This window comes from Dendrobates tinctorius, unplaced genomic scaffold (genome assembly GCF_039654945.1).
Source record: "Dendrobates tinctorius isolate UK_male_01 unplaced genomic scaffold, ASM3965494v1 ptg000158l, whole genome shotgun sequence".
Classification (NCBI taxonomy): domain Eukaryota; kingdom Metazoa; phylum Chordata; class Amphibia; order Anura; family Dendrobatidae; genus Dendrobates; species Dendrobates tinctorius.
Genome location: NW_027361825.1, coordinates 17,429,626 through 17,442,133, shown reverse-complemented (window position 1 = coordinate 17,442,133; position 12,508 = coordinate 17,429,626). Strand labels below are relative to the sequence as shown.

General features: G+C 41.1%; 1 protein-coding gene across 4 annotated transcripts; it reads left to right on the top strand.

The window, feature by feature from the left end:
• The first annotated feature begins 264 nt into the window (after window positions 1-264).
• On the top strand, window positions 265-11,691 carry LOC141051900 (uncharacterized). 4 transcript variants are annotated; one of them, XM_073549018.1, is made up of 3 exons: window positions 265-435; window positions 2,628-2,750; window positions 8,320-11,691. In XM_073549018.1, exons 1-3 carry the CDS (start codon window positions 361-363, stop codon window positions 9,268-9,270), a joined length of 1,149 nt encoding a protein of 382 aa, XP_073405119.1. In that variant the 5' UTR covers window positions 265-360; the 3' UTR covers window positions 9,271-11,691. The 4 variants fall into 4 exon arrangements, with proteins under 4 accessions (XP_073405119.1, XP_073405121.1, XP_073405122.1 ...); XM_073549021.1 differs by having other exon boundaries at window positions 326-435; window positions 2,711-2,750; XM_073549020.1 differs by lacking the exon at window positions 2,628-2,750 and having other exon boundaries at window positions 271-435.
• Window positions 11,692-12,508: the final 817 nt, after the last annotated feature.

Sequence of the window (12,508 nt, the reverse complement as noted above, 5' to 3'; positions counted from 1 at the left end):
CAGAGTCTAAGGGTGCGTTCTCCAAAAACAATAAGGAGTTAAAAAAAACTAGAAGTTTTTATTTGGAAAGTTGCAAAAACTAGTGGAAAAGAAAAACAACCTTCTGTGTGAACATACACTAAAGATTTGTAGAGAGCGCTGCTGAGACATCTCATCTTGGGAAGGCCTGAGCTGAGGGAGGAGGAGGAGGAAAGTTTGGGAAAGGAACTTTTTTTTTGTGTAGTGATCCTGGATAATGTGGGGTGGGTGGGACAGACAGAGGCGGAACTGTGAGGGGCTCACCATCAGCCCTGATTACAAACATTTGAGTTTTGTGCAGAACACGAGGTGGAAGTGATTTAAGGAACCTCCAGGCCTCTCATGCCAGCAAGACCTGTTAGCATGCCCTCCAGCATGCTCAGCCCCTTCCCTGAGCTGGACACAGACCTCCCCAAGGTAAAGCAAGAGCATATGCCTAAACACATGTTGCATGCCTAAGATGTCTGCCATGAGCCTTAATGTGTGTGTTCTAGAACTGGTGCAATTCTAACACTGTAATGGAAGCTCTTCTATTAGCTCTTTTCCAATATTTTTTTATTAATTTTAAAATTTTTGAGGGAGGGGAATAGGGTACAGAACTAAACCAAGGGGCTTGGGGTAGGAAAAACCTAATCCCTGTAAAGACAGTGATACCCCACAAGTGGGGAAATACAGGCAACAGAATAATACACAAAGCAGAATGCTGTATGCTACCAGTCATACAAATAGAAATACACTGTGACTCCATTGTGTCCATAGGCTGCACTGAGTGGGATCTTCTTTTTAACCACTTCTCTAGGGAGAGGTTATAATAGCTTAGTATGTGAATCCCTGGGTATGTACTCCCTGAATTATTTTTTTTTTTATTTCGGCAATGCCTCAGAGTTCAAAAACCCAGGAACTTTGATTGGAGAGCGTCTGCTCCAAAAAAAAAAAAAAAGTTATGTTCACACATTTGTGTTTTCCATGAATGAAGCTTAACTCTATTAAATGTGTACAAATGACACCTAATCTACACCAAAAGGCAGCAAAACCTGTTTTTTGTCTTACTGCCCAAAAAAAAAAGCAATGTGTGAACTGACACAGACCCAACAACAATAGTGGAAGGTAGGAGACTCCTCTGTTTGGTAGCAAGTCCATAAGTTTGGCTGAGGCTTTGGGAGTGACTGGTGGATACTTTGTATCAAACTCTGTAATGTTTCAGTTTTTGTTACATTGTTGGATTTCCTTGTCAGAAGTCCCAGAATCTGACTCTCTGGAGAAGTCCCATGTAACCTGCCGAGGTGAGACTGGACCCAGTAGTAACCTGGTGCACGCCCAGAACTCAGGGCCAGTTATGGATTTTTGGTTTCCTGGTTTTGTAGATAAATAAGTTTTGGGGCCCACAAGCTGCATTTTCTCTGTAGGTGTCAGTAATGGCTGTCTTTTCATGTTATATATTTTTGTTTTCCATATGGTGTTTGGAGCAGAATCTGCCTCAAAATCCTTAGTCTGTGTTCACATGTTGCATTTTTGCTTTTTTTTTTTTTTTTTTTTTTTTTTTTTTCTGCAGCCAAAACCTGCCTGAAGTTGCTACAAAAAAAGTAGGTTTTTGTGGTTGCCTGTGTATGCTGGTAAAGTTCAGTGCCCTCCTCCCTCCCTCAAACAAACAAACCATGATCCAACTTCCAGTTTTTATTGCTGCACTCTTCTCACGTACCCATTACATCCTGTGGGTGAAAAAAACCCCCAAAAAACAGAACTTGTCACAATTTTCCAATTCGGTAAGGAAACTGTGTTTTCTGGAATCCCAGTCCTTGCTGGAACTGTCAGGCTATGTTCACACACTGTGCTTTTGCTGCTATTTTTTTTCCTGCAGCAAAACCTGCTCTTGGCAGTAAGAAATTTGATGCACAAAGCAGGATTTGCTGTATTTTGGTCATGTTTCTTAAAGCTTGGTGCCAAAAAAAAAATCACATTCTACGTCAGGTTTTGGCACAAAAAAGGAAGCAAAATGTTTTTAATTTTTTTTCTTTTTCTTTTTTTTTTTCTCTCCTTCAGCTTATTTCCATCTTCCAATACTTGGGTGAAAAAAAAAAAATGCTGAAAGTGACTGTTTTGCAAAACCCAAAATACTGATGCCAAAACAAAAACCAAGCTGTGTGCATGACTTCTGGAATCTCAGACATAGCTGCTATTGCAAAATGCAGCTAAAATTGGCATAATAAAAAAAGCATGCATGTGAACATATCCTAATCTGCATGAAAAACATGCGACATGTGAACATAAACAAAATCTGCTTTTTTCAGTTATCTTTTTCTGCATTTTTCATGCTGATGGTATAGTACCTGTTCCTGAGTTTTCTGCACCAAAAATGCAGCAATACCTGCGTTTTTGCTCTTATTTCTTTCTATGGGTGAAAAAGCTGCAGAAACCCTGCAGTTTTCCAATTGGTCAGGGGGAAAAAAGCATGCGCATGATATTTCTGAAATCTCATAACTTTTGCTGGTACTGTAGAACACAGCTTTTAACTTGCAGAAAAGATGCAACGTTTGAACAGAACCTTAGAAAAACTGTTTGAACATGCCCTCTCAAGTGTGGCTTTTCTCGTGTCCCCTTTTCTCCCATAGCCAGGAATAGATCAGAATGTGAGGACACCTGTAAGAGCCTGTGCACACTCTGCAGATTTTTTTTTTTTTTTTTTTTTCTGCAGACTTGTCGCCCAACCTAAAGGGTTTCCTGATTCCATCCAAGTGAGTGACAATCCTGAATTCTCGTGCGCACACTGCTTGTTTGTGGCTTTCAGATTTATATCTCTAGCGTGTCAGTTTTTTCAGCGCTCTCACCCCTACTAATGAGTTGAGGGGAAATCTGCACCAAAAAAACCCGGCAAAAATTGGCAGATTTGCGGTTGCGTTTTTCCTGCTGAAATGCAGAAACTTCTGCCTCAAATGCTTAACCTGCCCACATACCCAAAGGCGATGTTCACACGCAGCAGTTTGCTACAGCCAAAACCTGGGGTGACCGGTAGCCTGGTCGTTCATGATATTCATGCGTTGTAAAGGCCCCTTTAGTTCTATCTTCAAAGACCAGAACATGGGGAAATAAACCCCTCCATAAAACTGCGTCTTCCGGTGCTTTTTCCACTGCAGCTTTTGGATCATGTGTTTGGCAGCTTTCCCTTATTCACGCCTCAATATTGAATAGGCAAAAAGCAATATCTACAGGAACATTAAAGGGAATCTGTCACCCCTTTTTTGAGATATATAATATTATTCAATTGTGTGTCACATAAGGATTCTCTTAGTACTTTTGCTTCCCCCTGACCCCGAACCTTTCATGCATAAATACCTTTCTTATATCGGTTCAGATGTATGTAAACTGCCACGGTCTGGTCCGATGGGCGGGGCTTATTCAACTGCTCCCCCCCCCCCCCCCCCCTGTCTTGCTCTACACAAGAAGAAATGCATAGAGCAAGACAGGGAGGGGAGAGCAGGTGAACACGGTCTGGTCCGATGGGCGGGGCTTATTCAACTGCTCCTCCCCCCCCTCCCTGTCTTGCTCTACACAAGAAGAAATGCATAGAGCAAGACAGGGAGGGGGGAGCAGGTGAATAAGCCCCGCCCAGCGGACCGGACAGCGGCAGTTTACATACATCTGAACCGGTATAAAAAAGGTGTTTATGCATGAAAGGTGCGGGGTCAGGGGGAAGCAAAAGTACTAAGAGAATCCTTATGTGACACACAATTGAATGATATCATTATATGATATCTCAAAAAAGGGGTGACTGATTCCCTTTAAACTGGAAAAAGTCTAGATTGAAATACCCAAGTGTGAACAGGCCGTGTAATTTGGCCGTAAGGCCTAGTTCATACTTTAACCCCTTCACTACCAACGGTGATTTGCACGTTAACTCTCGGGCCAATTTTTACAATTCTGACCACTGTCCCTTTATGAGGTCATAACTCTGAAATGCTTCCATGGATCCCGGTGATTCTGACACTGTTTTCTCATGACATATTGTACTTCATGTTAGTGGTAAAATTGCATTCAAATAACTTGCGTTTATTTGTGAAAAAAATGGAAATTTTGAAAATTTTGAAAATTTCGCAATTTTCCAACTTTGAATTTTTATGCCCTTAAATCACAGCGATACGGCACACAAAAAACTTAATAAATAACCTTTCCCACATGTTTACTTTACATCAGCACAATTTTGGAACCAAAATTTTTTTTTTTTTTATTAGGAAGTTATAAGGGTTAAAAATTGACCAGCGATTTCTCATTTTTGCAACACCATTTTATTTTTAGGGACCACATCACATTTGAAGCCACTTTAAGGGGTCTATATGATAGAAAATACCCAAAAGTGACACCATTCTAAAAACTGCACCCCTTAAGGTGCTTAAAACCACATTCAAGAAGTTTATTAACCCTTTAGGTGCGTCACAGGAATTTTTTGAATATTTAAAAAAAATGAACATGTAACTTTTTTTCACAAAAAAAATACTTCAGGTTCAATTTTCTTTATTTTACCAAGGGTAACAGGAGAAATTGGACTGCAAAAGTTATTGTGCAGTTTGTCCTGAGTACGCTGATACCTGATATGTGGGGGGGAACCACTGTTTCGGCGCATGACAGAGTTCAGTAGGGAAGGAGCGCCGTTTGACTCTTTCAATGCAAAATTTGCTGAAATTCAGATCGGACGCCATGTCGCGTTTGGAGAGCCCCTGATGTACCTAAACAGTGGAAACCCCCCCCCCCCCCCAAGTGACCCCACTTTGGAAACTAGACCCCCCCCCCCCCCCCCAAGGAACTTGTCTAGATATGTGGTGAGAACTTTGAACCCACAAGGGCTTCACAGAAGTTTATAATGTACAGCAGTACAATTAAAAAATCATATTTTTTCCACAAAAATGATCTTTTCACCCCCAATTTTTATTTTTCCAAGGGTAACAGGACCCTAAAAGTTATTGTGCAATTTGTCCTGAGTGCGCTGATACCCCACATGTGGGGGTAAACCACTATTTGGGCGCATGGCAGAGCTCGGAAGGGAAGCGGCACCGTTGGACGTTTTTGGCTGGAATTGAGATCGGACACCATGTCGCGTCTGGAAAGCCCCTGATGTACCAAAACAGTAGAAACCCCCCACAAATGACACCATTTTGGAAACTAGACCCCCCCCAAGGAACTTATCTAGATGTGTGGTGAGCACTTTGAACCCCCCAGTGCTTCACAGAAGTCTATAACGCCCGGGTGTGAAAATAAAAAAATCGTATTTTTACCACAAACATCATCTTTTAGTCCCCATTTTTTTATTTTCCCAAGGGTACCAGGAGAAATTGGACCCCAAAAGTTGTTGTCCAATTTGTCCTGAGTACGCTGATACCTCATATGTGGGAGAAAACTACTGTATGGGCACACGTCAGGGCTCGGAAGGGAAGTAGTGACGTTTTGGAATGCAGACTTTGATGGATTGGTCTGCGGGTGTCATGTGCATTTGGAGAGGCCCTGATGTACCTAAACTATTGAAACTCCCCACAAGTGACCCCATTTTGGAAACTAGACCCCCCATGGAACTTATCTAGATGTGTGGTGAGCACTTTGAACCCCCAAGTGCTTCACAGAAGTTTATAACGCCTGGGCGTGAAAATAAAAAAATCATTTTTTTCCGCAAAAATGATATTTTTGCCCCCAATTTTTTACTTTCCTAAGGGTAACAGGAGAAATTGGACCCCAAAAGTTGTTTTGTAATTTGTCCTGAGTAGGCTGATACCCCATATGTGGGGGTAAAACACTGTTTGGGCGCATGGCAGAGCTTGGAGCACCATTTGACTTTTTTCAACGCAGAATTGGCTGGAATTGAGATCAGACGCCATGTTGCCTTTGGAGAGCACCTGATGTGCCCAAACAGTGGAAACCCCCCAATTATAACTCCAACCCTAATGGGAAAATGGAAATAAATAAATTTTCTTTTAGTTTTATTATTTTTCCCTAACTAAGGGGGTGATAACAGGGGGTTTGATTTACTATTTATGGCGGTTTTTATATTTGGCAGCTGTCAGACGCTAAAAGACACTTTTTATTGTAAAAATAGTTTTTGCATCACCACATATTGAGAGCTATAATTTTTCCGTATTTTGACCCACCGAGTCATGTCAGGTCTTATTTTTTGCGGGACGAGTTGACGTTTTCATTGGTACCATTTTCGGGCACGTGACATTTTTTTGATCCCTTTTTATTCCGATTTTTGGGACGCAGAATGAACAAAAACCAAGTTTCAAGAATTTCTTTTGGGGGGTGCGTTTACACCGTTCCGTGTGCAGTAAAATTGATAAAGCGTTTTTATTCTTCGGGTCAGTACGCTTACAGCGATACCTCATTTAGGTCGTTTTTTTATGTTTTGTCGGTTTTTTGCAATGAAAACAATTTTATTTAAAAAATAGTAATTTTTGTATCGCTTTATTCTGCGAGCTATAACTTTTTTTATTTTTTTGCAGATGACGCTGTATGGCAGCTTGTTTTTTGCGGGACAAGATGACGTTTTCAGCGGTATCATGGATATTTATATGCATCTTTTTGATCGCGCGTTATTGCACTTTTTGTTCGGCGGTATGATAATAAATCATTATTTTTTGCTTCGTTTTTTTAATTTTTTTAAGGGGTTCGCTAAAGGGGTTAACTAATGGGACAGTTTTATAGGGCGGGTCGCTACGGACGCGGCGATACCAAATATGTGTACTTTTATTGTTTTTTTTTTGTTTGTTTTTTTTCTTTTTTTTTTTTTTTTCTTTTGAAAAAATGGATTTATTGGGGAATATTTTTTTTTTAAATTATTTTTAACACTTTTTTTTTTTTTTTTTTACTTTATTACCTTGTCCCAGGTGGGACATCACTGTCCTGTGACAGATCGCTGATCTGTCACACCACAGATCACTGTGACAGATCAGCAATCTGTCACAGGCAGTTCTGCAGACTTCCTCATGCCTGCGCTTTGCAGGCAGTGAGGAAGTCAGCTCCCTACAGGCCCCCGTTGCCATCTTGGATCCGGGGGCCTGTAGGGAAAGAGACCCCGCAGCAGCGCTGCACATTGCGCTGCTGTGGGGGGCTCAGGGAAGCAAGGAGATGCTGTGGGCGCCGCTGATCGCTGGGACGTAATATTCCGTCCATGGTAATTAGGTCCAGGGTCACATGGACGGAATATTACGTCCATTGTAGGTAAGGGGTTAATGTTTAGGTGCAGATTCTTAAGACTTGGCTGAAAATGCTGATATTGGCAGGAAAAACACAGCGCAAGATACATTGCATATGCATTTTTTTTTTTTTTTTTTTTTTACCCTCTTTTTTTTCCCACTGTTTTTGATGCCTTCATGTTCATTACTATGAGTGAAATCTGCAGCAAAACTGCTGGGAGAATTTACAAGCTACAGATTAAAATCCACGGCAGAGAAAAAGCAGCATGTACATCACCGTCGTGAGACTTCAGGAATCTTGTGCATTTTGCTGGAGCTAGGAAATTCTTCAGGTTTTGTGACAACGGATAAAGCGACATGTGCACAGACCCTTAGGCACGATTCTAGTGTAAATTCCAAGTGAGTTTATTTTTTTTTTTTTTTTTTTCCAATTTCTTTTTATAGGTGTCTTGAGTTTCCGAACCAGAAACTGTGTGAATGCACACTTGGCATTTCAAATCTGCAGCACGGGTCAATTTTCAGTTGCAATCTTTCTTAAAAGGGGTATCTTCAGGTTTGAACGTCATCCCTCTTCAGGTTTGAACATTCTGACTGCTGGGGCTCCCCAGTGATCTTGAGAAATGGGGTTCTGAAGAGCCCCATGTGACTGAAGCGGGGCTTGATTTGCCCCTCCTTTCGTTCTTATGAGACTGCTGACCAGCCAAGCGCAGTGATTGGCAAGCTTCAGCACTCCCATTAAGAATGAATACGCACACTGCTGCTCCAATCCATCACTGTTCCATTCACATGGGGCTTATCATGGCTCCAGTGCTCAAGATCACTGGTTGGATCTCAGTGACCGGAAAGTTATTCCATATCCTGTGGATGGGAGATTTCTTTCAGACATGAGACTACCCCCTGAAGACCTCATCTACCTTCTTGGTGTTGAAATATGTTGAAGATACTGGTCCAATATGGACCTGTGCCTCTTTCAGTTTGGCTATCAGGATCACTGAACTGGACCAATTATAGATTAGTAGGTTCTTGTCATCGATCCATCCTATTTGATTCCCATATGGTTAATCTAGATCACTGCAAAATCTTTGGATCCCGGAAGTCCATACTAAACTTTTGTTTTTCATCTTTATAGGATTTTGTATCCCTGCTGGCGGGGGTAAACATGGAAAGTCCTGAGAAGGCGCAGTCAGGTACACACTCTTCCTGTCCCATTAACCTCAACGAAGACCCAAATGACCAGGAACTCTTGACAGATTCTGCTGTATGGCCTCTACAAAGCCCGTGGTGTCGGGATTCAGAGCTGCCCTCTTCAAATGCCCAAAGACTTATCCCCTTTCAAGCAGACCGCTCCGTTAGCATGATTGAGGAAACCAAAGTGTCTCCACCTGCTTCGAGACCACCTGCATCCCGATACAAGACTGAGCTGTGTCGCACTTTCCATGAGAGCGGTTCCTGCAAATACGGCGCCAAGTGTCAGTTCGCTCATGGGGCTGGAGAGCTGCGGGGTCTAAATCGTCATCCTAAGTACAAGACTGAGCTATGCCGAACTTATCACACCATTGGTTTCTGTCCGTATGGGTCACGTTGTCACTTTATCCACAATGCTGAGGAACAGAGGTTCAACACCAACTCCAAGGGACACCGTCCTCTCCTCCTCCTGAGACACAGCGTCAGTTGCTCTGGAATACCATCATCGTCATCTTCCTCATCATCCTCTTCTCAGTCCCTTCTCTCTGCTTCCCTTGCATCTTCACTCACTTCCTTATCTCCCTTCTCTCCTAGCCCAATGAGCCCAACTTTTAATCCATTTGCCAGTGTTGGCTCTGACTCCTTACCTACCTCTCCGGTCCCACTAGGTCTACCATTTTTTAGGTCAGTGTCTCCACCTCAGTCAACTGTGCAGAACCCTTTGGTAGATAGTCTTCAGTTGCAGGCCTCTCCTTGGGTACAAGAAGGGGATCCGAATATGGCAGAGAAGTGGGATTCCTTGCAACGATCTGAGAAGGTGGAAGAATCAATATCTGCTAGTGGTAACTCTCAGGAAGCAAAACGTCTTCCAATTTTCAGCCTCCTCTCGGACTAATCGGCCTTCCTGTTGCTCCTAGGCTTCTTTGCGATCCGCTGGCTTTGACTGTCCATTGATATTGAGCACTCAGATGAGGGCGGCAGTCTAGAATCTGACTTGGGTATTAGAGAATTTTAGACTGTTCTCCTAGTTGAGGCGAGTGTTGGCTCAGATGTTCTTGGTAGCATCTACTACTTCGTAACTTCTTAGGGGAATGGGTATTTTGAGCAATAGGTCCATCCAATTGTTGTACTAGGACAAGGGTGTGTACTACTGGCCAGTAATGGAAGGGATTGGGGTAACTATGAACCAAAAAGCTGAAAATGAGTTTTTAACAGGTCCAAAAAGTATTGGTAGAAAAGTGACTTGTTTAACCAATGGTCACAGTTCTGGGTGCTTTCACACAAGGATTTTTTTTTTTTGTTGTTGTAAGTTTTTGAGGCAAAGCCCAAAATTGGATATGGCAGGAAAGAACATTCTACCAACCTTTTTTAGTGGCCATTCATTCCACGTCTTGCAAGATTTACTGCTGCTTTTAATTTAAGTGTGTGTGTGAAACCCTCATGGCTAGCTTACATGGAGCAATCATGGCCTTTGATCACTAAACGACTGCCTGTATGCCACCTGTTTAGCAGCCATTTAATATCCTGCTGAGACCAGCCATTCTAGGTTGTTGGAGCCTTGGTAGTTCTTGTAGGGCTTTTTTTTTTTTTTTTTTTTTTTTCTTAAGATGTTTGTGCTTATAGAAAAGATGCATCAAGAATGACCTAGCATTTATTGATCCATTACCCAAGGATCCACTACTAGTATTTCATAGGGTGACTGAAGTAGGAGAGAACAATCAAACTTGGTTCTTCATCTAAAAAGATAGGCAATCTTCTTGACATCTTAGATGACCTCAGAAATACTACTCTTTGTTGACCTTTTATCATTTTTAGAACTTCAAAGGTTGGTTCTTGAAGTATTCTCATTATTTATTGTACTTGGACCTCCTGACGTGTAGTCAGCACTTGTCTTCTAGATCAGTTGGGTAGATCTTTGGAGCACCATAGAACATGAGTGGTACCACTAATTGACAACGAACCTTCATTTCATTCCATTTTTTTGTGAAGGATTATTTGTGACATCTAAAATCTTCCAGCCCAAGCACTTTCTAGTATCAGATGGTGTGTTTTTTGTTTTTTTTTTTGTTTTTTTTTTTTTGTTTTTTTAAGGCTGAAATTCAGTAACAATTTGTGGTGAACCAAAAGAGAAACTTCTTGAGTGCTGTTTTTTTTTTTTTTTTTTTTTTTTTTGTTAGCTTGTGTTTTTTTAACTTTATTTTGGTAATATTTAAATTCTTAGTTTCTTTATTATATATATTTTTTTTTAAGGCATCGATCTGTCTGTATCTACACATGCATCATCTATATGCACCATTGCCCCTGGTTGCGATGTAGGTGCACACTAAGGCTACAATGACCATTTGCGACCCCCATATTTTGGGGGAACTGTGGGGGTCCCAGTGATCATAAATTATATTTCACCTATTAATAGGAGAACCATTTTAAAGGGACTTTATCATGAGGTTTGCTTTTGGGAGGGGGATGTCCTCTGATGGAAATCTGAGCAACTCAAAAGGAGCTACACCAATCTTCAAGAAATCCAGCAAGTCGTGTCTTTGATATTTCACTAGAAAAGTTACATATCTAAAATGAACTAAATCCTTAGTTACTAACCTGCTCTCTACGTTAGCAATAATTGCTTTCTTTTGGGCCCCTGATCATGGATCTCCACCCCAAGAGAAACCCTCTAGCCTCTGTACCAGCCCATAAATGTGTAAACTGGGTCATGTCTGCAGGATTTTAACATTAGACTTATGGGATATCCCCAAATTATGATGTCTTGGTGGACTACTTGAGGTCTATTGTTGCAGAGCACTGGTTTCTAAACCAGAGAAGGATGTTCCTTGTGATGAAGAACCCCTTTCGTATGGAGACCATAATCTTGCACTGTGATGGATATGTTTGTGCATGATGTTGGGAGGGGGATTGTTTCAGCTGCTAAAAGTAAACCATTAATTTATTCCGTTCAATATTGAATAACTTAAACTTTCCTAAAGGGCTCTTGCCCTTATGGAGGAGAACATGGTGACCAACCACAAGGTTTCTGGAAAGCCTTTCTTTGAAGTTAAAACCGAGACCAAATATTAATCTAATTTATTTGTAAAGTTCTGTTTTTGCCCATGATCCTGAAAATGTAATTTAAATGACAGTATAATATAATGGAGCTGTTCTGTGTTGGCAGTGATGCAATTTTTCCTAATATTTTATTGTAACTTATTATTTTTTTATTTACTTTTTTACTATAACTCATTTTGGATACCACTTGATAATTTATTTTCATTTAACTTGCCGCCTCACTAATTTTAATAATTAAATAAACCAATTATGTTATGTACACGGTGTGCTGTGGTACTTTGGTTTATTGATGTTTTGCACTATTGCAGTTTCTTGACATTATGATCGCCTCTCTGGTGGTCCAAAGTGCATCATATGCCGGTTTTAAGACTCTCACTTGGGCCAGGCATTATGGCGGCTGGACAGCAGATAAGAAAATGTAACTGAGTAAATTTAATTGAAAAGTCACATTTTCTGAATTCTTAAGAGCCTAGCGAATGTCAGTTTGTGTATGGCCACCTTCTAGTTAGAGCAATAAAGGTAGAGGACTTGTTGCAACTGTATATTACATAGGATACCATTATAGGGACTTTGCACAAAATGACTTTTCAAACCAATCGTAAGTATTCTTTGTGCGTTTCCATTGACTTCTCCGACCTTCTTTGCCCTTTTCCGACTCCTGTAAAGCTGTCGATTAAGGCAGATGTACTAAAAGGGTGAACCAAGCAGTCAGAGGTCACTTTTTGCTGATACTCCCTTTCTTAGGAAAAATAAAAACTTTGCACCAGCAGTGGGACTACCACCACTTAATGAGTTTCCATTTATAGAACATGCTAATTTTCCATATTGGGGTGGGGAAAAAAAAACCTTTAATATCGGAGTGACAATGATGGGCTTCTGCTGCTTGGCTTGATTGGAATTAATTGTGCACTTGAGGTTATATTCTGATTTGTAACTGTCAAAAAAATAGCTCTGCTCCTTTTTGACACTACAAAACCCACCAGGGTTTATAAGGGTAGTCTGGGGCATGTTTCTATGTTAACAAGATGGCATCTTTCCTGTTACCTTATGAAGCCGTGTGTGGCTCTCCGTCTCCA